The 26940-nt window shown below is 40.1% G+C and overlaps 1 protein-coding gene across 1 annotated transcript in view; it reads right to left on the bottom strand.

Annotated features, from left to right (window-relative positions):
* Positions 1-509: 509 nt before the first annotated feature.
* gpm6ab (glycoprotein M6Ab) overlaps positions 510-26940 on the bottom strand; it is a 72274-nt gene continuing 45843 nt past the window's right edge. The window contains exons 4-7 of the mRNA XM_061880882.1: positions 26690-26843; positions 21140-21216; positions 20970-21035; positions 510-10036 (exon numbers count right to left, since the gene is read on the bottom strand). Of these exons, the coding sequence (XP_061736866.1) occupies positions 9884-10036; positions 20970-21035; positions 21140-21216; positions 26690-26843 (450 nt within the window). The 3' untranslated portion in view covers positions 510-9883. The remainder of the gene's footprint in view (positions 10037-20969; positions 21036-21139; positions 21217-26689; positions 26844-26940) is intronic.

Here is a 26940-nt window from a genome sequence, read left to right as displayed (position 1 = left end):
TAAATAGAGGTACGCGGGAGCTGAACCTTGGAGCGTAGGGCGAGATTGTGACTAAGTGTGCAGCTCCATGCGTTCTCCTCATGAGCTAAATTGAACTCTGTCTCTACATGGTTTCTTACTACTTGTCTGATTAATAAAGGTCATCAGTGTTTGAACCTGACACCAAGGGACATGTAACCAAATATTAACATTGCTGTATGTATACTTTTGACCCAGCAGATTTGGTCACATTTTCAGTAGATCCATACTAAATTCATAAAAGAACCAAACTTCATGAATTTTTTGTGACCAACAAGTATGTGCTTCAATCACTCTATCACAAAAAAATAAGAGTTGTAGAAAATTATTGGAAACTCAAGACAGCCATGACATTATGTTCTTTACAAGTATATGTCAAATATTGACCAAGACTGTTGAGTTAAGCTTGACTGGTCAGATCCAGTCTGACTATGTCTGACTAAGATTGATCAGATCTTATCAAAAATGAAATGAAATAAAGACACCAGTCGTGTAGTTTCCTTATTAACAAGTACACAAGTGTAGTATTTCCTTTTATTTATATATGCAAGCAAATTTATGTCTTTACAAATAAAAAAGCCACTGTCTGCCCAAGCTCTTGGCACAGATATGTACAAAATAGGGGAGTGAATCGAACAAAGCTACTAAGCGACCAGAGTGGAGTACAAAAATCTACGATGGAAACAAAAAAAAAACCACATCTCCCTACGTCCAAAATGTCCGACCTGATTATGTGTAGATAGGTAAGGGTTGCAGACTCTGCTTGTCTGTCTACTGACCAGCTCGTGATGGACAAGAGCTCAATTTATTCAGGCACCGATTTTTCATCCTTGATTCAGAGCCGACCTTTTAGAGCCGCACATCAGGAATTCTGTTTAAGGTGTTTTTTTTGTTGTTGTTTTTTTTTTGGAAGGTTTGCTTCATGCTGAAATTCCACACAACACATACGAAGATGGAGGAAGAGTGTGAGTCCAGTTCAGCAGTGGACAGACAAGAAGGACGCGGGATTATCATTTTGTGTCGATACATACATTGTTGTTGTTTTTTTGTTTTGTTTTTTTTAACAAGAAGTTGTGGATAGAACAGGAAAAGTCAAACAAACAAGACGCAAACAGCTCACATCCTCTTCTACAGTTCAATAATCTCATTATTGTGTTCGTTTCTTTACGCCATCTTGTTAGCATCACGGCTAACGACCTAAGTACGGGTGTAACGCAAAATTTTCTAATTTAATTTTTAGGTGCGGAAAGTTCAGTTCAGAGACGTACGGTTTTCCTGAAAACGTGTGGAACAGGAAGTGTTTGTCGCGCCATGAGTTTACTCGTTAATACTTTTTGGCTAGCAGTCGTGTCAATGAGGAGTGTCCTCTGTACAAGTTGGCCTGAATGCTCGGTAGAACGCACACAAAAAAAATCGATAAGAGGAAAGTAGCGTACTGCCATTGTTCAGTAAAGATGAGGAACGAAGCTACAAGCTAAACTAAACTAAGCTAAGCTAAGCTCGGAAGTTGCACGTCGGAAATGTGAACGACAGAGTTACTGGCATTCCTTTTACGAGGTCGGAACTCAAGATGGCCACAACCACGAAAGGTATTCTATAAACAAATTCTGGACAAATATGTGCTCCTTCTGCAAACGTCAATCACAATGGATGGAAAAAAATTCAAAGATGCCATTGCTAGCAATGCACATGCATATACCAAACGAAAAAAGGTAATTCAAACAAGAATAACATTACTATATATAAATATAAGTCCAACCATACACCGTATGTGGCTGATAGTGCGATAGAAATTGTAGGAAGTGAAAAAGACGGATTTTACGAAAGCTTCTATTTTTGATTACACTCGGAGAAGCCATCTTTGAAAGCCAAGTTTGGCGAGGACTTTCCGAGTAAGAAATCCGACCTTGGGGGTCATTCCAGTTGAAACTTCCGACTTGGGATTCCGACTCCCCAGTACAAATGGAACAAACCATTAAAACTGGATGAAGATGGCGGTGTATACGTTACACTCTTAATGACTACTATTTTTTTTACTTTAGCTTATTTCGATACTTTATGTTCCGCTTATCCGAGATCGGGATGCGGGGGCAGCAGCCTAAGCAGGGAAGCCCAGACTTCCCTCTCCCCAGCCACTTCGTCCAGCTCCTGCCGGGGGCTCCCAAGGCGTTGCCACGCATAGTCTTCCCAACGTGCCCTTGGTCTTCCCCGTGGCCTCCTGCCAGTCGGACGTGCCCTTAACACCTCCCTAGGGAGGTGTTCGGGTGGCATCCTGACCAGATGCCCGAACCACCTCAACTGTCTCCTCTCGATGTGGAGGAGTAGCGGCTTTACTTTGAGCTCCTACCGGATGACAGAGCTTCTCACCCTATCTCTAAGGGAGAGCCCCGCCACCCGGCGGAGGAAACTAATTTCAGCCAGTAATCTTATTCTTTCGGTCATAACCCAAAGCTCATGACCATAGGTGAGGATGGAAATGTAGATCGACCGGTAAATTGACAACTTTGCCTTCCGGCTCAGCTCCTTCTTCACCACAAGGGATCTATACAACGTCCGCATTACTGAAGAAGCCGCACCAATCCGCCTGTCGATCTCACAATCCATTCTTCCCTCACTCGTGAACAAGACAATATCGAGCAACATATTTGGAGGAGAAAAGGTGAGGCCTTTAAACCAAGGAACACCACCCTACAGTCAAGCATGGTGGTGGTAGTATTATGCTCTGGGCCTGTTTTGCTGCCAATGGAACTGGTGCTTTACAGAGAGTAAATGGGTCAATGAAAAAGGAGGATTACCTCCAAATTCTTCAGGACAACCTAAAATCATCAGCCCGGAGGTTGGGTCTTGGGCGCAGTTGGGTCTTCCAACAGGACAACGTCAAAAGTGGTAAAGGAATGTCTAAATTAGGCTAGAATTAAGGTTTTAGGACAGCCTTCCCAAAGTCCTGACTTAAACGTATGGACGGGCGAGAACCAAGTCATCCAATATCCTTTTTACGAGCTGCAGTTGTATATTTGTCGCTTTGACCTTGTGCTTGTTCGCTGGGTAAAGGCGTCGTCCCAAGGACAGGAAGACGACACGATTTAGGAGTTGCAGTGTCAAGGATGTGAGCTGATTGGCGAGTAACGGGCGTCCAGAGCAATACATTACATCACAGCTGCAGATCTGTCAAAAACAACCGATAAATAACACCATGGATCATACCACGTAAGACTTGCATTGTTTTGCCATGCACTTGTATGCCAAAAATGTAAGGTTAGGATTACTATTTATTCATATTTTGGTCCAACTGGTACAACATATTGCTCTGGTAGTAGACAACGAAACAGGCTAACGAGCGTAGCAACACCATTACCAACAGCGACTGCAATACTGCAAGCTGAAGAATGAAAAAAAAAAAAAAAAGAGCAGAACAGCGCCAGTGGAATGTTTTGTTTTTTTCTCTTGGTTTTTCAATACTGTTTCATCGTCAAAATTATGACCACTTGAATGCATAACCATGCCACAAACAACATCTAGATTCACTTTCATTTTTTTTTTTTTTTTTTTTTTTTAACCTAAGAATAAGATTTTTCTTTCATTTGTATGAACTGAATTTTTCATCTTTGTTATTTCTTCAGGTTATATAACCAGTGCTGCAAGACTATACGCGAGTCCCACCGAGGGGGGATGTCAATGCACTTACACACCAAGAATAAAGAGATAGAGAGCTCACAATGGCCAATAAGTGCACAAAAACAACTCTTTTTTTTTTTTTTTCTTTTTTTTTTATCTGAGGTTAAAAACACTGACAAGACATCCATTGTCAGGCAATGAAATGAAAGAATACTGTTACTGTAAAACTAGACCCTTAAAAATACTGACTGAACCTGAACACACCATCAGTCCTCTCTTTGTCTGAACGCGTTTACACACACACACACGATAGCACACCTTGTATGTATCCGATGTTGAATCTGGGAAAAAAACTTTTTATTTAAGGTTGAATTCCCTCATTTTTTTTACATCTTGCACCGAATTTATTGCAATTTGGATGAACATTTAAAATCCATAAGGATTGTGTATAGTTTATTTGGTAAACTTTAGTTCTATTTTGTTTGTGTGTGTGTGTAAAGGCAGTTTGGATGTTGATACTGAATCAAATCCTATCAGGAATCAGCTTCTCTCTCTCTCTCTCTCTCTCTCTCTCTCTCTCTCTCTCTCTCTCTCTCTCTCTCTCTCTCTCGGCCTTTTCACATTTATGTACTGTATAGCTTTATACACAATAAACAGCATAATACTGCTGAGGGAAAAAAACACATTTTTTGTATTTAAATGACTTCACATTATTTTAAAAATGAAAGGAATAAAAGTTGTTAGTAAAATAGTGAAATGTTTGGTGATCAGTAAAAGAGTTATGGCTCAGAGGGATGGCAATGATCGGCTTGTGTGTGTGTGTGTGTTTGTGTGTGTGTGTGTGTGTGAATATTCTTGCTTGTTGTCTCGTCATAAAGTCATTAATCCCGCTAGCCATCTACACATACCTGTTAAAATTTGCATTAGAAATAAGGGGAAATTTTCCAAAACGAGGCCCATTTTGTTTTTGCAAAATAAAATACATTTTGTAGAAAATAAGGTCAAACATGGGACCTTCTGCTATTTTCTGCCTTAATGACTACCGATGCGCTGCAATATCTGTGCTGGATTTTTCGGGGAATAAAGTTAACACAGTACATTTACAGGAAACTGCTGTTTTTATGTAAACAAGTGGGCGCCAGGAACGAGGGGCAAAAATAACAATAGTTGTGGCTCTCTGCTTGTTTTTCATTGGCTGGTGACATCTTAATATAAACATACAATGAAACAGAGAAACTACCCCAAAAAAATGGTTTTAAAAATTCAAACACAGCAAAAAGGAGTAATGTAACAATATCGAATTGATGTCGTTATTAATACCAATAATAATACTTGTCTGTTTTCTATTGAATATATTTGCATATCTATATTGGTTTAGCCTGTTTTGAACATGTCGAATCAAAACGATTGATATCATTATTGGTGCTGTCAAATGATTTATTTCTAAAGACAGGTTAATCACTCTTTTGAATGTCGATTGATCGCGATTAATCGCAGTTTCCACAAAAGAGTCGCGCCTGTGGTACTTATGTTGAGAACATTGCCAATGGTATACTCCCTGTTGTTGACAAGCTCGTCTGGTAATTTCAGGTAATCTTGTAAACTTGTTAAGATTCAATGATAAGAAAATTCATCGCTACAATTTATGCAAATGACCTTGCATATATATATATTTTTTTTTCAAGTATTCATAGGCTAAATTAGTTTGTGTGGGTAAAACCAAATTGTGCTGTGTTTATATATGATAATGCTATAATTTTGTGATTAATCAAATACTTTAGACCTAATCCTTACATTTCCCACCTTTCATAGAACGCATAATTTATGCAAATTATCTTGCATATTATGTTTTCTTTCAGGTAACCATCCGCTGTTAACATAAAATAGCATTTGTGGTCAAAATACATTGTGCGATCAATCTGCGTTCATACATGATTAATGCAATAATTTTTTGTTATTAATCACATACATTAGTGTGTTACCTTTCCCAGCCCTGATCATTACATTTGCCACCTTTCATCGAACATATTAGCGAGGTTCTTCGACACCTCTGCGTTAATTAGTTCAAGCATCTCTACTGGCAGATAGAGACTTACGTTCGCTCACTATCGTTTTTTTTAATTATTATTAGTGATGGGTAAATTATGCTATAGTGAGTATGTGGCACACTCACTGGATGTATTGATACTGGTGTTTCATTAAGGCGCCATCTGCTGGATTTAAAAGTCAGCAAATAAAATGAATATTTATCAGCAAATATAATTATTTTTAAATGAATAGCTGTGTAAAAAAGTAATATTAAACTTGCAACTCTGTTTAATGAGCCAAGTAGTACATAGAAAAAAGATAATTTACCTCTTTAGGCGCTATTATATTCAAATTATCCCGCGCTTGAGAATTTCTTTTTGTTTGTAATTCCATTCAGGTTTTTGCGGCGTCAAAAGTGGCACTCTTTCTTTAGGTGACAAACACACAACACACACAACAGTATAGTTGGACCCATCACTAATTATCACATTAAGCATGCCTTGGGAAACATTTCTGATTCAGATCTTGCTCCATAAGAGGTCAATATTCAAACATAAGTCAAACTTGTAGTGAAACACTACAAAACAGTCGAATAAACAACAATATTTAGTCAGTTCACAGCTATCTCTTCTCACTGTTGTGTTTTCCAGTGAGGAATTGACTACATCTCATGACAAACGAGACATTTTGGTTAAAATCTTAGAATCAAACTTCCGCAATGATTGGTGTTTACGCACAAAAAATATGTGTGTGTTTTGTGTATTTGTGTGTGCAGAATCACATGAAACTGTGAAAGTGATAACGACCCCCCCATGCCCCCCAGCCCCCCCGAGATACGTGCACTCTCCACGTAGCCCCGATGCCAAAAATGACACCATAACAATGCTGGTAAAAACGGTGGCAAAAATTGCAAAAAAGTGAGAAAAAACGACAATTTATAGACAATGACTTGATCTCGAAAAAGATTTTGTGCTGCTAAGATGTGCTGTTTCTGAGGACCGACCAATAGTTTGTACAAAGATCAGCAGAGAGGGAGAACGAGGAGCCCAATTGCACGCTTGTTTTTGAAATACACTTAAGTGCTATTGTAGTCCGAGTCCAACAAGTACAGAATATTCAAACTTTGGTAAGTTCTTACGTGTCTCGTCAATCAACAATTTCAACCCGCCTAATTGAGTGCATTTTTTTGAAAAGCAAAATGGCAGTTGTGATACATCCAGGGAAAAAAAGTCATGAAATTGGGCTCCGGAAGAGAGTTGGGAAAAGGGGTTGAGGAGGGTCCAGGAGTTAGCCGAGCTATACCCACTTGGACTTCAAATTTCCCGCGGACCTTATTCCTCTGCGATATAGCACTCATCAACATGTGGTGAAACGACATAGCACAGCATAACACCACCGCACGACACTGACCACCCATCCAAATACAGTATGTGTAAGTGTACTGTACTGTACGTGTGCTTGATGCGGGGGTACAAGTCACCCACCCCCCCATTGAAAAGGTCAACATCGACACTGCGGTCTTCCATGTCTCCGGCTGATTGTTGCTTCAGCGTTGACTTTTTGGGAATAGTCAATATTTGCTTTAATATTGACATTTGTGTTCAACAATTAACTCTGTTTAATTACTTTAGAATTAACACATCACTTTGATGACAGTTGTACCTCAACTTAAGACTGCTGTTTCCGGGCTAATTGTTGTGCTTTCACTTGGAGGCAAAACTCAAGTTAGCATGTATGTTACTTGCTAGCATTGGCTTAAAGCGAGAGATCAACATAACTTTGTTTTTCTAGCCATTGGAAGGAAGGAAGTGTGTGTGAACTACAGAATGAGTCTAACACCCGCCAATGACGTTTGAATGATAGCTCAACGGCGGACGTCTATCCATGAAAACATTGTTGGTCCCCTCCTTTGTCATTGTTATCCCATTGGGTTGAGTTTTTTCTAGCCCTGATGTGGGATATGAGCATGTATTTGTGGCTTGTGCAGCCCTTTGAGACACTCGTGATTTAGGGCTATATAAGTAAACATTGATTGATTGATTGATTGATAAAGTCCACTCGCCAAGGTAAATATTGTGCATTATTGTTACATTACTTCAGATAACTACAGTAGTTGTCAGCAGTACATTCTATTGCAGGGGTTGGGAACCTTTTTGGCTGAGAGAGCCATGAAAGCCAAATATTTCACAATATATTTCCGTAAGAGCCATTTAACATTTTTCAACACTGAATACAACTAAATTTGTGCATTTTTAAGTATGACCAACATTTGTAGAGTATAATAAGTCTCTTATTCTTTTTAACAACATTGTTATTATAAAAGTTAACCAATAATACATATAATACTTCTTACCATTAATACGACATCTTGAACAGGTGCGGTAGAAAACGGATGGTTGGATTAAAATGCATGAGAATGTTTAATAATTTGAACGTTATTTTTGAAACTGTGATTACCAGCGGAATTATTCATTACTTATCGTGTTAAGCAATGTCAGCTAAGATTGATCTGAGAGCCATATGCAGTCATCTGGCTCTAGAGCCATAGGTTCCCTACCCCTGGTTTAAGCACTACACACCTTTTTACCTGCACTCTGCCTCCCGCTGTTTCCCACATCTACAAAGCAATTAGCTACCGACTGCCACCTACTGATATGGAAGAGTATTACACGGTTACTCGGCATAGCTCGGTTGGTAGAGTGGCCGTGCTAGCAACCTGAGGGTTCCAGGTTCGATTCCCACTTCCGCCATCCTAGTCACTGCCGTTGTGTACTTGGGCAAGACACTTTACACACCTGACCCCAGTGCCACCCACACTGGTTTAAATGAAACTTAGATATTGGGTGGGTGTCACTTTGTAAAGCGCTTTGAGTCACTAGAGAAAAGCGCTATATAAATTATCTGAGATCCATAAGTAGTCATCAAAAGAGCCACATCTGGCTCTAGAGCAATAGGTTCCCTACCCCTGTTCTATTGTATTGTTTTTATCCAATATTTATTTTGTAAAAGTTTGTTTTTAAAAAGCATGTTCAAAATGCACTGTTGACTTCAGGCCTTGTGGTTAAAGTGTCCGCTCTGAGATAGGCAGGTCGCGAGTTCAAACCCCGGCCGAGTCATATACCGAAGACTATAAAAACGGGACCCATTACATCCCTCCTTGGCACTCAGCATCAAAGGTTGGAATTGGGGGTTAAATCACCAAAAATGATTCCCGGGCGCGGCTACCGCTGCTGCTCACTGCTCCCCTCACCTCCTAGGGGGTGGCACAAGGGGGATGGGTCAAATTGCAGAGGGTAATTTCACCACACCTAATGTGATTGTGACTATCAGTGGTACTCTAACTTGATTTCAGTTCAGTCCAATGGGAGACCTTGATTTCAGATATAAGTGTTTCGAGTTGAGAGTGACGCCACAGAACCGATTAAGCTTGGAAGTTGAGGTACGACTGCGCTTGTTTCCCGAAGTCTTTTTAAAAGTTAAAAATGAGAAACAGTAGCTATGATCTTTAAAATAAACAACCGTAGTTGGGACATTTGGGGCGGTATAGCTCGGTTGGTGGAGGGGTTCCAGGTTCGATTCCCGTTTCTGTCACTCGAGTTACTGCTGTTGTGTCCTTGGGCAAGACACTTTACCCACCTGCTCCCAGCGCCCACCCACACTGGTTTAAATGTAACCTAGATATTGGGTTTGACTACGTAAAAGCGCTTTGAGTCACTAGAGAAAAGCGCTATATAAACATAATTCACTTCACATTTCTTTGGAATCTTTGGCTTTTTTTGGTATTTCTTTTCATTTTGATTTGGATGGATGGGTCTGTACTTCGAGACTTGCTAGTGTTGCACATCCAGCTACTATATTCTCCCAAAAAAGATTTTGGCCCCCTAATACTTCACCGTCCTGATGGACTGGAGGAATGATGGGCAGATATCTGGCAAATTTAAGATTAGTACTATTCCCAGTAAAAAATGAACAAACAAACAAACAAAAATGGCTGACTGCCATGTCTAGCATGTCAGCACAGACCACTTCAGCAAAAGATCAGCTGGGGACAAAGGAGGACTTCAGTGTCTTTCAAACCTTTTCAGTTGAATGATGTGTATATTTCTGCTATCCTTGTATGCATGTTGTGTGTGCTGCACACGTGTGTGTGTGTGTCTCGGACCATTGTGTGCGTGTGTGTGTGCGTGTGTGTGTGTGTCTCGGGTAAACGAGTGTATGGTGTTTATGTGTAGGCATTGAGGCGTTCTTTGGAGCGTGTAGAATGGATGTCATGCAGCTCCTGCTCCTCCTTCGACTTGATATCCTCATATTTCTGCATCCGACTGGCATCCTTCAGGTAGCCCCAGTTAGCAGCTAGCGCCATCAGGAAGTGAACCTAACGAGGGAAAAATAATAATAATTAATTAGCATTTTGTCTAATAAAGTTTAACCAGTGTTCCTAAAGGATTTTGCAAGATTTTTTTTTGTTATTGCTGCAGCCTAACGTGTCTGAATTTTGCGACAGCTCGTTAAGAAAGCTGCGGGAAAAGTTGTTTTTGTAAGGACTAGAATAAAAATGTATTTGAAAAAAATAGGACTTAATAATGCAATGCTCTCTGACTACTCTTATGTAAATGCCAGCTTTATTTCTAGTATCTCCCTTGAAAAGATGGGAAATTTAAGGCCTACTGAAATGAGATTTTCTTATTTAAACAGGGATAGCAGGTCCATTCTATGTGTCATACTTGATCATTTCGCAATATTGCCATATTTTTGCTGAAAGGATTTAGTAGAGAACATGGACGATAATGTTCGCAACTTTTGGTCGCTAATAAAAAAGCCTCGCCTGTACCGCAAGTAGCAGACGATGTGCGCGTGACGTCACCGGTTGTGGAGCTCCTCACATCCTCACATTGTTTAAAATCATGGCCACCAGCAGCGAGAGCGATTCGGACCATTCATTTGAGCGAGGATGAAAGATTCGTGGATGAGGAAAGTGAGAGTGAAGGACTAGAAAAAAAAAATAGACGGCAGAGCGATTCAGATGTTATTAGACAAATTTACTAGGATAATTCTGGAAAATCCCTTATCTGCTTATTGTGTTACTAGTGTTTTAGTGAGATTATATGGTCGTACCTGTACAACCTGAAAGTTGGAGGGGTGTGGCCACGGGTCTGGTGACCGCCAGTGTCTCCGAGGGAAGCCACATTACTCGAAGAGGCGAAGGCAGCCGTTGGGGCTGGGCTGAGATTTTTTTTTTTACCCTTCTCCACGGTGGAAGCATCCGACAGTCGGGGGCGGCCGGTGGGAGGAGGCAAGAGAGTCCGCAGCTGTGTCTTTGACAGGTGCAGGAGGAATGACGCAAGCTCTCCGCTCATGTCTACGGTAAGAGCCGACTTATTACCACCCTTTTCTCACCGAAACCTGCCGGTTGATATGTGGTAGGGAACCATGTTCGCTTGACCGTTCTGTTCCATAGTAAAGCTTCACCGTCATCTTTCGGGAATGTAAACAAGGAAACACCGGCTGTGTTTGTGTTGCTAAAAGCGGCTGCAATACACCGCTTCCCACCTACATCTTTCTTCTTTGATGTCTCCATTATTAATTGAACAAATTGCAAAAGATTCAGCGACACAGATGTCCATAATACTGTGGAATTATGCGATGAAAAGAGACGACTTATAGCTGTGAACGGTGCTGGACCAAAATGTCCTTTACAATGCGTGACGTCACTCGCATGCGGCGTCATACCGCGACGTTTTAGCATGATACTTACGCGCGAAATTTTAAATTGCAATTTAGTAAACTAAACCGGCCATATTGGCATGTGTTGCAATGTTAATATTTCATCACTGATTTATAAACTATCAGACTGCGTGGTCAGTAGTAGTTGGTTTCAGTAGGCCTTTAAAGGTTGTTAGAGTTACTTGTGTTAGATCGGGGGGTCAGCCCTAGTGCCACCCTAGGGGCTCCCTGGAATGAAAATGGAAAAAGATGGCGGAAAAATATTGTTTTCGTTTAAGTATGTTTTTTGTTTGAGGACAAACATGACACAAACCTTCCCAATTGTTAGAATGCCCACTGTTTAATATGTTTGTCTGTATGCTTCACTGATGAGACTATTTGGTGAACATCTTTTTGTCCTACTAATTTTGGCGGTTTTTGATCCCACCATAGTGTGGACTGTGACGCAACAGTTTGTTTACATGTAAAATCTTCCGCCCCTTCTTTTTCTCATTTTGTCCACCAAAAGTTTTATACTGTGCGTGAATGCACAAAGGTGAGCTTTGTTGATGTCATTGACTTGTTGGAGTGCTAATCAGGCATATTTGGTACACTGCACGACTGCAAGCTAATCAATGCTAACTTGCTATTTAGGCTAGCTGTTTGTACATATTGCATCGTTATGCCTTGTTTGTAGCAATATTTGAGCTTATTTGATTTCCTTTACTTATGTCCTCTGTGTGTTTAATATATATTTGCATGTCTCATGACACATTATCTGTATGTAATATCGGCTGCATTTCAGATAGTTGTTTGTGTGCCATGTTGTTCCAGACCACAGCAAATATTGCCTAGCTTGCCAAAGATTGTAATCAATCCATTAGAAGAAGACAGCCTGCCGTTTCCTTTAACTTGGACACATACATCTATACCTTTGGCCATTAAAAGGCAGTCATTTCCAGGCGTTATCTCACCTTCTAAGTAGCCTCTTACTAATGGTTTCTTATGTTGAAAAAATGTGTAGAATAAATTTTAAATTTCAACATTTCTGTCAACAAAGATTTGCTTCAGCCTGCGACAAATAGCCTTTTTGATAGTCGGCTATTACAGCTAAAATAGACGCTTACATCATGTGTTGCCTTCATTGTAAGACTTATATATAGGTTTTCATTTTTTGCGACTCCAGACAGATTTGTTTTTTGTATTTTTGGTCCAATATGGCTCTTCAAATATTTTGGGTTGCCGACCCCTGTGTTACACCAGGCAGCTGCTAGCTTCTAGTATCATACTATTTTTACCTTTTTTAAATATACACAACTAAAACACAAGAAAATATGAACCTTGTGTGCTTATTGGAAGACATTTAGATGCTACTAACTGGCTGTCCGCTTTAGCACAAGCAAGCGCTTACACCAGTGATTTTACATATAAACCCGTATAAGCCAATACTTGGTTTTTTTTGCGGATATCGAACCAATCCCCAAAATCAGTATTGAATTAGGACACTCTACCGATTATTTTTGTAATACAATAAATAATAAAAACAATATCAATAATAGACTTGATTTGTTGCGCACGTTTCATTGTAATACATCTAAAAGTATAAAGTAACCACATTGCTGGCAGTAAGTCGGACACGTTTCCAGTGAGGGTTGGACTCCGCCAAGGCTGTCCTTTGTCACCGATTCTGTTCATAACTTTTATGGACAGAATTTCTGGGCGCAGCCAAGGCGTTGAGGGGATCCGGTTTGGTGGCCACGGGATTAGGTCTCTGCTTTTTGCAGATGATGTAGTCCTGATGGCTTCATCTGACCGGGATCTTCAGCTCTCACTCGATCGGTTCGCAGCCGAGTGTGAAGCGACCGGAATGAGAATCAGCACCTCCAAGTCCGAGTCCATGGTTCTCGCCCGGAAAAGGGTGGAGTGCCATCTCCGGGTTGGGGAGGAGACCCTGCCCCAAGTGGAGGAGTTCAAGTACCTAGGAGTCTTGTTCACGAGTGGGGGAAGAGTGGATCGTGAGATCGACAGGCGGATCGGTGCGGCGTCTTCAGTAATGCGGACGTTGTATCGATCCGTTGTGGTGAAGAAGGAGCTGAGCCGGAAGGCAAAGCTCTCAATTTACCGGTCGATCTACGTTCCCATCCTCACCTATGGTCAGGAGCTTTGGGTCATGACCGAAAGGATAAGATCACGGGTACAAGCGGCCGAAATGAGTTTCCTCCGCCGGGTGGCGGGGCTCTCCCTTAGAGATAGGGTGAGAAGCTCTGCCATCCGGGAGGAACTCAAAGTAAAGCCGCTGCTCCTCCACATCGAGAGGAGACAGATGAGGTGGTTCGGGCATCTGGTCAGGATGCCACCCGAACGCCTCCCTAGGGAGGTGTTTAGGGCACGTCCAGCTGGTAGGAGGCCACGGGGAAGACCCAGGACACGTTGGGAAGACTTTGTCTCCCGGCTGGCCTGGGAACGCCTCGGGATCCCCCGGGAAGAGCTAGACGAAGTGGCTGGAGATAGGGAAGTCTGGGCTTCCCTGCTTAGGCTGCTGCCCCCGCGACCCGACCTCGGATAAGTGGAAGATGATGGATGGATGGATGGATACTTGCTTTTGATACTCAACTCTTTACTCATTTCTCAATGTATTCAAAACCAGTCCAACTACAAAATGCTCAAATCGTTTCCAAAACGTTCCAACTTTTCCAAAACTTCCACATTTTCCAAACTTAAATTCCCTTTAATCCTGAGAATTCTCACTAGTTCCAGATCCCTCAACCCATTCAAACCATTCCAACATCAAAAACAGGCAGAATAACTATTTCACACTTTGTAAACATTCCCACTTTTTCCGTAATATATACACACACATATATATATATATATATATATATATACACACACATATATATATGTGTATATATATATATATATATATATATATATATATATATATATATATATATGTAGGGGTGTATTAGTGCGCAAGGCATGCTGAAAGGTACTTACAGATTTTGGAGCAACTTATGTTGCCATCCAATCAACATTACCATGGATGCCCCTGCTTATTTCAGCAAGACAATGCGAAGCCACCTGTTACAACAGCGTGGCTTCAGAGTAAAAGAGTGCGAGTTCTAGACTGGCCTGCCTGTAGTCCAGACCTGTCTCCCATTGAAAATTTGTGGCTCATTATGAAGTCTAAAATACCACAACGGAGACCCCGGATTATTGAACACCTCAAGAAAGAATGGGAAATAATTCCACCTTAAAAGCTTTAAAAATTGGTCTCCTCATTTCCCAAACGTTTACTAAATGTTTTTAAAAGGAAAGGCCATGTAACACAGTGGTAAAAATGCCCTTATGCCAACTTTTTTGCAATGTGTTGCTGCTATTAAATTCTGAGTTCATGATTATTTGCAAATAAAAAATTTAGTTTTTCAGTTTGAACAATAAATATCTTGTCTTTGAAGTCTATTTAATTGAATATAAGTTGAAAAGGATTTGCAAATCATTGTATTCTGTTTTTATTTACGAATTACACAAAGTACCAACTTTACTGGTTCGGGGTTTCGTATATTTGAATATATATATATAAATATAAATATATAAATATATATATATATATATATATATATATATATATATATATATATATAAGGGCTTCACGGTGGCAGAGGGGTTAGTGCGTCTGCCTCACAATACGAAGGTCCTGCAGTCCTGGGTTCAAATCCAGGCTCGGGATCTTTCTGTGTGGAGTTTGCATGTTCTCCCCGTGAATGCGTGGGTTCCCTCCGGGTACTCCGGCTTCCTCCCACTTCCAAAGACATGCACCTGGGGATAGGTTGATTGGCAACACTAAATTGGCCCTAGTGTGTGAATGTGAGTGTGAATGTTGTCTGTCTATCTGTGTTGGCCCTGCGATGAGGTGGCGACTTGTCCAGGGTGTACCCCGCCTCCCGCCCGATTGTAGCTGAGATAGGCGCCAGCGCCCCCCGCAACCCCAAAAGGGAATGCGGTAGAAAAATGGATGGATGGATATATATATATATATATATATATATATATATATATATATCGTTACGTTTGGCTGATTAGAAGTCTCACATACAGATACATTTTTAAAGGCTTTGCAGTTTTGTGCTTCTGACACCAAAATGTGAGTGGGTGGAGTGTTTTCTTTCCTGGGATAGGCGCCAACCCCCTGTGAATGTAAGCAGCAATAAACAGGTGCAGAAATAGAGGGAGATGACACAGGGCCTTAGACATAATATGAATAAGATGTTGGGAGATACATGCTTCATGTACAGTTTATTATGTGCGGTATATAGAGAGAAGCATACAGATGAATGTCTTTTAGAAGGGTTTCATAGCACAGTTTGGATAACGACACAGCCTGGTGACTCACTGCCAATACCCACCTCTTCCACACTAGCTTCAAAACAAGGCCTGGTTTCAATTTTGTGTGCAATTGCCAGCAAATATAGTCGAACACATTGCATTTCTTACACTCGGAGTACTGAAAGTAAATATTTTATGATGACAGATAAAGGGGAAATGCCAGACACAAATAGTTTGCTGCAACAAGGAATCACCGTGGAATATGCATCGTACGTATAAACTAATTTTCAGTCAGAACAAAAAACATTTACATAATTGGTATATAAATGTTTTTAATTCAAGGTAGGATTATCCGCTTTTGCTAGCTTGCTTTTGTATTTCACTTCAAAATGGTTTATCTTGCTGGCTTAATAATATGTATAATTGAAAGAATTATGCACATACAAACCCCAAATTCAATGAAGTTGGCACGTTGTGTAAATGGTAAATAAAAACAGAATACAATGATTTGAAAATCCTTTTCAATTTATATTAAATTGAATAGACAGCAAAGACAAGATACTTATAAAACTTTATTTTTTTAAATTATAGGCTCATTCTGAATTTGATGCCTGCAACATGTATCAAAAAATTTATCTAAGAAGCAAAGTAAAAAAATACATTAATTTATTTAAACAAGTGAACACCAAGTCTTTAAAATATTTTCTTGGATTTTAAAATTCTATTTGAGTTTTGTCTCTCTTAGAATTAAAAATGTTGAGCAAAGCGAGACCAGCTTGCTAGTAAATAAATAACATTTAAAAAATAGAGGAAGCACACTGGTAAGGTGTGCTATTTGAGCTATTTTTAGAATAGGCCGGCGGGCCACCTGGTGCTCGCGGGCACCGCGTCGGTGACCCCTGCTAAAAACTTACTAAATAAATAAATGATAAATGGGTTGTACTTGTATAGCGCTTTTCTACCTTCAAGGTACTCAAAGCGCTTTGACACTACTTCCACATTTACCCATTCACACACACATTCACCACACTGATGGAGGGAGCTGCCATGCAAGGCGCCAACCAGCACCCATCAGGAGCAAGGGTGAAGTGTCTTGCTCAGGACACAACGGACGTGACGAGGTTGGTTCTAGGTGGGATTTACTAGCCCACTTTTTGATTTAGTGCTTGTTTCTCAAGGACAAACTACCAAACCATGACACCAAGATTGATTCAATACATGCCTGATAAAAGAGCGACAACATGGTTCTATCTATGTGGAGACGTGACAGTTTCCTCGGGCAATGAAGACGTTGGTGTCCCGTTTTTTTACACACCGCTTCGCAGTTCACCTCGAAGATCAGCTTAGAGTCTATGACCGTGCCGAGGTACTTGTACCTGTCCACACAGTCTACAGGCTGATCTTGGAATGAAGACAGAGACGCCAAATGGTTCACACGCCTTAATAGACGGCAATCCACTTTGCACCATACTTGCCAACCCTCCAGAATTTCAGTGCCCCTCACGAAAATCTCCCGAGGCAACCATTCTGCCGAATTTCTCCCGATTTCCGCCCGGACAACAATATTTGGGGCGTGCCTTAAAGGCACTGTCTTTAGCGTCCTGTCTCACGTGAAAAGGAGACTATTATATATGTCTCCCTTATCCATAGGTTTATCTATAAGCCATAAAGTAGGCAGGCATGGAGCTATTTCTCAGCGTGTGTTTATTCCAGCCGGCACGTTAATACACTGACACACATCATCCGGATTCCCATCATGCATTGCTTCAAAACTAAGGCAAGTACTAATGTCCAAAAACATAACAGAGACGATGCAGAAGAACGAAGAAGAGACATGGGGACAACAAGTAAGAAGAAGAAGTATGCTTGCAAGTTCCAAACTGATTGGAAAAAAAATTTTCAGTTCATCCAGGACAGCTCGAAGGGGAAGGGGTATGCTTGCTGCAAATTTTGTAGATCAGACTTCTCCATTGAACACGGTGGCCAAACGGATATACTCATACATGATTATATATATATATATATATATATATATATATATATATATATATATATATATATATATATATATATATATATATATATATATATGTCTTGATTGGATTATCCGGAGAATAGTGCTCGATACCGTGGTAGATCGCAATATGTAGGTGTGGGAAAAAAAATCACAAGACTACTTCATCTCTACAGATCTGTTTCATGAGGGGTTCCCTCAATCATCAGGAGATTTTATATATATATATATATATATATATATATATATATATATATATGGATAGATAGATAGTACTTTATTGATTCCTTCAGAAGAGTTCCTTCAGGAAAATTAAAATGTTGTGGAGAGTTATAAAGGACTGTATGGTTCTATAAAGGTAGTCTCATTCGCCCCCGGGGCGTCGGTCAGGACACAATGGAAAGGACAGTTCGTTTGGCATATGGCAGTTTACTTGTTTAGTAGGCAGGTTGACAGGCATGGCAGGTTACATTGGATTGGCTGAATGGTACAACACTGGTAAGTACACACACATATATATATATATATATATATATATACACCCCCCGCTAACCAACCCCCCCCCCCCCCCCCCCATCTCCTGAATAACGGAGGTCTCAATGTTGGTAAGTATGCTTTGCACACGTTTAGAAGATCAGCTTTGCATGCGCTATCAAAGTTTGTGCGTGCTTACTACACGCAAACATCTTGTAAATCAGGCCCCAACTGCCCCATTTAAAATGGCCATGCACTGTAGATGGATATAACATCAAGTGATATAAAGGGTAAGCAAAAGGATGAATCAGGCCTGGGGGCTTCCCTTTTAAGTTCTGTCCCCCAGCAGTGGTGTGCCGTCAGGGCCAGCAAGGCCTTCTCTGCTGGCCTAACATAACCAGAAATCATGATCATAATTAAAGATCCAATTGATTTTTTATTTACTTTCCCTAAATATATTTTACCATGAATTGATTAACGTGGACCCCGACTTAAACAAGTTGAAAAACTTATTTGGGTGTTACCATTTAGTGGTCAATTGTACGGAATATGTACTGTACTGTGCAATCTACTAATAAAAGTATCAATCAATCAATCAATCAATATAAAAGTATTCATATTGTCTTCATGTCATATTATGTTCTTTCCAGTGCTGTTGTTTTTAGTTTTAGTTTGTAACCAATCAGAATCCAGCTAGCTTATGTTGCCATGTTGTACCAAATCTGCCCGAGGCCTCCAGAATCAACAATATGGGCGTCTGTGCACTGTAAGTGAACGGACACATACAGTTGATAGACAATTGCGATAGCCAAACATATCACGAGTTGTCAATAAGACCTTCTAGCTGGCCTAAGGTTGAATGTCACATTTAGGCGTCCTGTGATTGGATACTCACCGGGACCGATAGCGGATCAATTTGAGAACACATACAGTTGATAGACAGTTGCGATAGCCAATCAGATCACAAGTTGTTGAAGGTAGAATAACTAGGTAGCCTGTGATTGGATACTCACTTGTCATTCCAAAGTGAGTATCCAATCACAAGTTGCATTTTAGCAGGAAGCAGGAAGTGTTAACCCACAAAGAAGGAAAACAAAACATTGATAAGGTGGCAGATATATATTTGAAAGGCCATTTTCAAGAAGGATATTTAAAGAGAAACTACATCTTGTGATACGATGTCCGCGATGAAAGGGGGAAATGCCCGCCATTTCCACTCGAATAAACCGACTACGAGGGGTTATACGGGATCGAACTGAGTTCAAATATTTTATTTCTTAATTTTTTCACGTTTAATGTTCATTGCAATTTTAATTTTGACAGTACCACATAAGATATGTTTTAATTGCTGATGCGGGTTTATTGATTTTTAAATGCGCCAGAAAATAACCCGTTATGTATACTGTTGATGTGTTTCAATACAGGTAGTGCGTAAATATGTTACTTTATAGAATTTCTCCAGCAATGGTCATGTGGCGACATAAATGTTGGTATTTTGAGGGGTAATTATTGAAGTCGGACCTCGCTAAAGGCCTAGGTGGAAACGCACGGCCCGCCACTGTCCCCCAGCAACCAAATGGGCTGCAATGCTTCAAATAGTTAATGTGGAGCTTTTCCACTAATGTAAGCAGAGATCTTGTTTTATTTCTTGCTGATATTTCTGTATATAAGCACATTCAAATGCGCAACAAACATGACCACATAAAAGTGAATATTATTGATCATAAGTTTATTTTTACTTGACCGGTTTTCACCATTGAAATACTAATTTAGAGTTTAAACTGACCTAATCTTAAAGCAGGGGTCGACAACCTCAAATGTTGAAAGATCCATATTGAACCAAAAATACAAAAAAAAAAGGCTGCAGAGAGCCGCAAAAAAATAAAAGCCTTATATAAGTGTTATAATGAAGGCAACACATTTAAGTGTCTATATTAGCCTACTATCAAATGCTAACGCAAATCTTCGTTGACAGAAATGTTGTATTTTAAATTTTTATTCTACACATTTTTGCAACAATGGAAACCATTAGTAAAATGGAGGCTTCTCACAGGATGAGATAACTTCTGGAAATTACTGTCTGAGAATGGCCAAAGATATAGATGTGTGTGTCCAAGTTTAAGGAAACTTGGACATGCAAATATAAATTAAATACATAGAGGACATAAGTAAAGGAAATTAAATGAGCTCAAATATATCTACAATTGAGGCATAATGATGCAATATGTACATACAGCTAGCCTAAATAGCATGTTAGCATCGACTAGCTTGCAGTCATGAATTGATCGAATATGCCTGATAAGCACTCCAGCAAATCAATAAAATCACCAAAGCTCACCTTTGTGCATTCACACACTGCATAAAATGTTTGGTGGACAAAATGAGACAAGGAAGGAGTGGCATAAAACATGTCTTTCTGTGGCAGCATTGGAGAAAGTTGTACATGTAAACAAACTACGATGAGTTCAAGGATCGCTGTAATTACTAGGACAAAACGGTGCTTGCCAAATACTCTCATCAGTGAAGCATGTTAAATATAAACAGTGGGATTTTTAACAATTAGGAACATTTGTGTCATGTTTGTCCTCCTGCAGAAACCATATTAAAATAACTTCCATTTTCACACAGCTAAGAAAGAGATCCAAGGAGCCTCTAGGGCGGAGCTAAAGAGCCTCGAGCCCCTCTAGAGCCACATGAGGCTTAAACTGACAACATCTACGTGTCTACCTAGTGTGGTCATGTGAACAAAAGTGTTTCCATAGAATTGTAAAATAGTGTGTGTGTTCCTCACCATGGCAATCACAGCCGCCCCTGCTCCCGCCAGCGCGCACACAAACAGGTGAAAGGTCAAGTCCAGCTGTAAGATTCAAAGATAATACTCGGATCACCATCGCATAGTCGACTTATTTATGTCTTACTCGTTTTATTCAATCGTGGCGGTTCAAACACGGTGGTTCTTACCTCGTTGGATTCGCACATCTGCAAGAACTTCCCAGATCCAGTGCAAAGCTTCTTCTCCTCAGATATGGTCACAGCTCCTGCTGAGCAAACATGTTTGAGACTGACTGAAGCCATATTGGTAATTATTATATATTTTTAAATTGTTCTGAGATAGGCTCCAGCACCGCCTGGGCCCCCTAAAGGGAAAAGCGGTAGGAAATGGATGGATGTTTGTGGAGGGAGAGTGTGATCAGCGCGTCTGAAGGAGTAAAGGTCACCTCTGTCGATGGTGTTGAGGGCGGAGCACCATCGGATAGGGGCGGTGCATGTGCGGATGGCGAGACACAGCTTGCAGGTGATTATATTTCACATGTGGTGCGTGGTAATATAATCATCTGTTGTCTTTAACAGTGAGTAGCCGGGAAGAGAGAGGGAGAGAGGATACGGATGTGACTGAAAGGTAGGTTCTGCTGGAGAAAACTTTTGTTAAAAACCTATGTTCATTAAAACCTTGTTAAAACCTGCATGCTTGCCTCTTGTGCCGTGTCTACAGTGGAGCTGCTAGGAAGCGACTTCCACATCTGGCGCCCAACTCTTATCCGATGGTGCTCGACACTCCTCAACACCATCGACAGAGGCAGTGACCTTTGCTCCTGCGAGTACGCTGATCACACTCTCCCTCCACAATGGGTATTCAATATTGTGTAATAATTAAATGTACAATATTGTATCATTTGTGGAGGGCCAACAGACTTAAACTAAATGATACTTTGTATTAGGGTACTGCTAATTCAGGGATGTCAAACTGGCTTTCATAGAGGGCTACATGGAATGATGTATGAATTTGCCTCTGGATTTCATTATCAATTATATAAATTATTTTAATCAAACTGTTGATTTTACAGTAAAAACTTTACATTTACAAAAATTTTATTTTTTGCAACATTTTACAATAAATAGAAAAACAGTACAACTGTGTTTTGTTTTTTTGTTTTGTTTTTTTAACGTAAAAAGCTGGCAGCTCTGTTGCCAGAATTTTACTATTAAATTTACATGGGTTTTTACAACATTATATTGTTAATGGCAAAACTGTACAAGTTTTTTTTTTTTAATTCTGACAACCAGTAATACACCGTTATAAACCACAACCGTGGATTTTCCAGTCAAAAACTGGCAGCTCAGTCAACAGAATTTCAACGCAAAAAACAGTAATAGTTTTTTCAATTTACAGTAATATGTATTGTGATTTTTATCAATTTGATGAGTAGTTTGCTGTAAAGTTAAGTATTTTTATTTAGACAAAAATATGTTTGGAAAGTATGATAATACGTTATAAGCACATAATCGTCATTTTTTATTGATGCCTTTTAATGCCAATCACACACCCCTCTGGCTAACACTGTATTTATTTTCAGTTCCCCAGCTGAAAACCTTAAGGTGTGTCACCATACTCAGTATGGAGACGCTCCCATAGGGCAGGGGTCGGCAACCCAAAATGTTGAAAGACCCATATAGGACCAAAAATACAAAAACAAAATATTAAAAGCCATATTACATACAGATAGTGTGTCATGAGATATACATTGAATTAAGAGGACTTATAGGAAACTAAATGCTCTCAAATATAGCTACAAATGAGGCATAATGATGCAATATGTACATACAGCTAGCCTAAATAGCATGTTAGCATCGATTAGCTTGCAGTCATGCAGTGACCAAATATGTCTTATTAGGTACTCCACACAAGTCAATAACATCAACAAAACTCACCCTTGTGCATTCACGCACAACATTAAAAGTTTGGTGGACAAAATGAGACGGAAAAAGAAGTGGCTTTAAACACGTCCTAGAAAGTCGTAGAAAGTTCTAGATGTAAACAAACTACGGTGAGTTCAAGGACCGCCAAAATTAGTAGGACAAAACGGCGCTTGCCAAATACTTCAATCAGTGACGCATGTTTAATACAAAACAGTTTGCTTTATAACAATTAGGGATGTTTGTGTCATGTTTGTCCTCCTACAGAAAACCATATTAAATAAAAAAAATATTTTTCCCCCTCATTTATTTTCCATTTTTCATACATCTTTGAAAAAGCTCCAGAGAGCCACTAGGGCGGCGATAAAGAGCCGCATGCGGCTCTAGAGCCGTGGGTTGCCGACCCCCGCCCTATGGTAATAATCACCTCCATTACAGCAAATAAACTGCATTTATTAATATCTTCAGTATCGTAAGCATGAACCATTATCACTGGAGGACGAGGTTGAACACATAACACAATGAGAACAAGCCTAGTGCAGGCATGCTATTAGCTAATTCATCTTTAAGTACCTAACCTGGACAAAAAATGTTAAATAAATATACAGAAACATGTAAATTAGGAAGTCAGGACACCAGTATTTATTACCCAATCCAATCCAATCCACTTTATTTATATAGCACATTTAAACAACAATAACGTTTCCAAAGTGCAGCACAGCCATGTTAAAAACAATTGTAAAAAAAACCCCAGAAGGGTTAGGGACGTCAACAAGAACCAGAAGTAGGTCTAAATTTGACCTGGGCAAATTAAGGCAGCATGCAGCCCGTTTGGTTTTCAATCTAAATCGCCGGACATTCCCAAATAATTGTTTTGGATCTTTAAGATGGAAACTGTATCTGCCATTATGATGTGCAGGGATATTTCAGTCTTGAACTATACAAAGTATTTTCAGTGGTAGGAATCTGCGCTTTTGCATGATGTACCAGTTACTATGGTAATCTAATTAGTTACTATGGTAATCTAAGTCACAGCAGCTCAGACCAGGCACCAAGCAGTGTGGGTGGGTAGCGCTTCCACGGAGTGATTCCAGAGCGGCCAGTCTGAAATGTTGGTGTCAGGGACAGACGCGGAAGGAGATTTTTACAACAAACTTCTAAACCTTAGTGATATGGTAGATATATCAGATCGTAGGTGTTTTTTTCCCCCTTCGCGTTCATATTTCGCTGTTTGTTGCATTTTTGTTACATTTCGCTTGATTGTAAAATATATCGATCGATTTGTTGTCAATATTCAGTGCTTTATTGTTTATAAGTAATATTGTATATCCCATATTCTTTATTTTCATGTACATTCTGGGTGTCTCATTCAGTAAAATTACATTCCATTTTTAAGGAGGTCTGTCAGAACGTTTTTAGCATTCAATCAGACAATATTGTGAGGTTTTGAAATTAGTGTTTCCTAAATAAAGATATTTTTTTCCGCTAAATTTGGCCCCGCAAGTCAAAATAACTGCCCAGGCCTGGTCTGAGATACGTGGGAGTTTATATATCTTGTTAAACGTATTTGTTCCTGCATTGTCTAAACAAGAAACAAACCTAAGTTTGGCAAGATTTAATTCAATGCGGACATTGAATGCTGACTGGACACTGGCCGAGAGTTGGTGGGGGACCCTGTGGTGTCACCTCTCTTGGTTGCTTTGTTGGGTCTGCTCCTGTCTCTGGCCATGCTCCCCCTACAGTGTATTTGTTTTGTTGTTGTTGTTGTTGTTTTACTTTTGTGGTTGTGAGACATAAATGTCCTTTATGTTCTCTGATGTTTCCCTCTTAAACACATGTTCATATGTGCTATGGCTATGAGGTTTCTTTTTCTTGGCCTCAGTCACCTTTTTTTGAAAGGGGCGCCGGAAGTTGGCAGACCTGTCAGTGATCCTGTTCTGTCTCCCTGTGATGTGTGTCTGCTCTTGAATGGGATTGTGCTAAGAATCTTCATTTCCCCTCAGGGATTAATAAAGAATTTCTGATTCTGATTTAATTGACCCATTGAATTCACAAAACTGACAATGATTAGGCAAAATGTGCATGGAAGTTGCAAGCAATTAACAAAGCTGCAAGGCTGCACATAATTTGCAGGGTTTGGTCAAATTTGTGTGAATTGGCGCAATCGGGACTTCGCAAATATTTGGAGGTAGTGATTGTCAAAGATACATTTAAGTTGTACCTCATTGTTTTCACTGTGGTGAAATAGAAGATTGTAATCATAAAAAGTGGTATTTGTGGACCTGGAGTAAGTTGTTTAGATGGATGGACATGACCCAAGTTCATCTAAAAATGACAAAACGTGGACTGTGGTGGGGTTTGTTTTCCCGGAATTCAAAGGAAGGTGACAGGACATGGCGGGAAGGTAAATACTAGGGGTGTAACGGTATGTGTATTTGTATTGAACCGTTTCGGTACGGGGGTTTCAGGTCGGTTCGTAGGTGTACCGAACGAGTTTCCACACGGACATATTAAGTAGCGCACCGCAGGTTGTGTAAACAATGCAGAGCGAGGCACAACACACGGCAGGCTAGCAGCGACCGGGCTAGGACAACATGCAAAAGCCAGACCTGGAAGACCCTCCTGCATCGTTAAGATCACCCGTTCAATGGAGAACGGGTTTGGCCGACATTGTTCAGCAGCAGTAGGGTAGGCTTCTGACAACACGTCAAACATGCTAACTCCTTTGAAGCGTCACCACCGCATTCAAGCAGCCTCTCCTTGGCGAGTCAGGTAGGGCTAAGGCAATAACAAATGTTTTTGTTGCTGCAGATTTAAGACCCTCCATCCATCCATTTTCTATCGCTTGTCCTGTTCGGGGTCGCGGGGGGTTGCTGTATTGCATTAAAAACTAGATTTTGACCCACTTCGATGGTGGAAGCACAATAAGTCCATATATCCTCTTACTGACAAGTTAGCCAATCTGGAGGGTGGGTGGGGGGCTGATGAACGTGGACCCCGACTTAAACAAGTTGAAAAACTCATTGGGGTGTTTGCATTCAGTGGTCAATTGTACGGAATATGTACTGTACTGTGCAATCTACTAATAAAAGTCTCAATCAATCAATCAAAAACAGCACTTTATATGTAGAAAGGTTTTGTTAAGAAACCATTCTGAGCCTTATCTTATTTAGTTTTTATTTTACATATGTTGACCACATTCACCCTGGCAATGGACCCTGTGTGTATATTTATGTTATGCCATTGTTTACAAATTTGGTAAATAAATAACCCAAAAATGTATATTTTGTTGTTTTCTTACTGTACTGAAAATTAACCGAACCATGACCTCTAAACGAGGTACGTACTGAACCGAAATTTTTGTGTACCGTTACACCCCTGGTAAATAAATGATTTTAATCTTAACTCAAAAGCTACAAACAAAAGGCACTCACAGTGGAGGCACAAAACTTAAGGCAGGGAACAAAACTAATACTTAAACATAAACTATGAACATAAAACAAACAACACTTACTGTGACATGAGCAGAGCAGCATGAACAATGAACATCAGTACGAACTATGGCATGGACAGAGCAAAAACAGGAGTGATGACACCACAACGACCAACAGAAAATGACAGGCTTAAATAGTGACATGATTAACAACGGGTGCGTGACTTCAAACAAATGAGGCAGGTGAAACTAATGAGTTGTCATGGAAACTAAAACAAACCAGGGTGCGCAAAAATAGGAATTAATGGAGTCAAAAACAAACAGAACATAACTAAATAGAACATGATCACAAGACATGACAAAAACTCTGTTTTAGTACGTACCAAACTGGCGTAGGTCCACACAGAATTTAGGACCCTCAAGCAAGCTGGTGTTCTTGCACATGGACCAAACGTTGAAGTACATGAAGACCGGCAGGCTGGTGAAGGCCGTCACACCAAGCCAGACCAGGAAGAAGACGTAGGCCAGGAACATCAGCTGCACACACACATAACATTAATTAACTAACATTACATGCGCTATTTATGTAGTATTTACTGCTCTCTATTGTCAACATCTGCTAACAGTTTTATAT

Source organism: Nerophis ophidion, linkage group LG20, assembly GCF_033978795.1.
Source record: "Nerophis ophidion isolate RoL-2023_Sa linkage group LG20, RoL_Noph_v1.0, whole genome shotgun sequence".
Lineage (NCBI taxonomy): Eukaryota > Metazoa > Chordata > Actinopteri > Syngnathiformes > Syngnathidae > Nerophis > Nerophis ophidion.
Note: the sequence above shows the minus strand (reverse complement) of the source record. Positions and strands in the feature narration are given on the sequence as shown.